Genomic DNA, 850 nt, shown 5'->3' with positions numbered 1-850 from the left:
CCTTGTCTTCGTACGATTCGTTTAATTTGTAGAGACCTTCGAAAATCTTAACAGTCTTTTCCAAGTCGTTCTCTTGAGAGACTAATAAAAGACGGTCATACATAGAGCGTTGGGGTACCCATGTCGTACTAAAGAAATTGTGCTTGCACCACAACGTATATTCTTCCATTGTGTTGAGTAGCCCTTTTTCCCCGTCCAAGTCGGCCTTCTCCTTCGCCCAACCCCGTAAGTGATCCATGCAGAAGCTGACTCTGTTTTTCTCATCTGTAATGGACAGATTTTTTGTTTCGAGAAGGCGGTTCATGTTACTCAAATATTCTTGAGCGGCCCGGTCTTGTTCTGCGTCGCTGAAGTACATTGTCGGGTTGAAGGTCAAGGTCGACGTGTCTTTATTTGTCTCTGCGCTCATTGTAGTTTCTCCCCTGGTCGTAACTAAGCTGCGCTACCAACTATTATGAAACAGCACCGCACATTGTTAAGCCAGAGATGCAAAGGATTCAAATAAAGCTTATGCCCAAGACCGAAATCCCAAATATTTCCCCGCTGTTTTCCAACAACCTTGCTTTTGAAAAACATGTGTTAAAGTTCAACTTGCCGAAGTTGTTTCTTTCAATTTTGTATTTTGACTTGGTATCTCTCATCGAAATGTTGAACATAAGAGTTGACAGAATGATGTGAAGATGGGGAGTTGGCAATATGGATGTGTAACTTCGGAATGAAATTTGGCTATAAGGTTCAGAGTAGTAAACCCGTGGATTTGAAGGGAGGCGGAGATGCCTTGAAAACAGGATAACGGGGAAATGTGATTTGCAGATCGTAAAAAATCAGAAAGTTGATACACTTTAAATAT

At 41.8% G+C, this 850-nt stretch overlaps 1 protein-coding gene across 1 annotated transcript; it reads right to left on the bottom strand.

The window, feature by feature from the left end:
• Nucleotides 1-87: 87 nt before the first annotated feature.
• Nucleotides 88-464, bottom strand: METBIDRAFT_33908 (uncharacterized protein; the record flags this gene model as incomplete). Its single annotated transcript, XM_018856422.1, has 1 exon — nt 88-464. A coding segment is annotated over one exon (164 nt), but the record flags the coding sequence as incomplete, so codon positions are not given.
• Between the last annotated feature and the right edge of the window lie 386 nt (nt 465-850).

Source organism: Metschnikowia bicuspidata (assembly GCF_001664035.1).
Source record: "Metschnikowia bicuspidata var. bicuspidata NRRL YB-4993 chromosome Unknown METBIscaffold_29, whole genome shotgun sequence".
Lineage (NCBI taxonomy): Eukaryota > Fungi > Ascomycota > Pichiomycetes > Serinales > Metschnikowiaceae > Metschnikowia > Metschnikowia bicuspidata.
The sequence above is the reverse complement of the archived record's forward strand: the minus strand, read 5'-3'. Positions and strand labels throughout refer to the sequence as shown.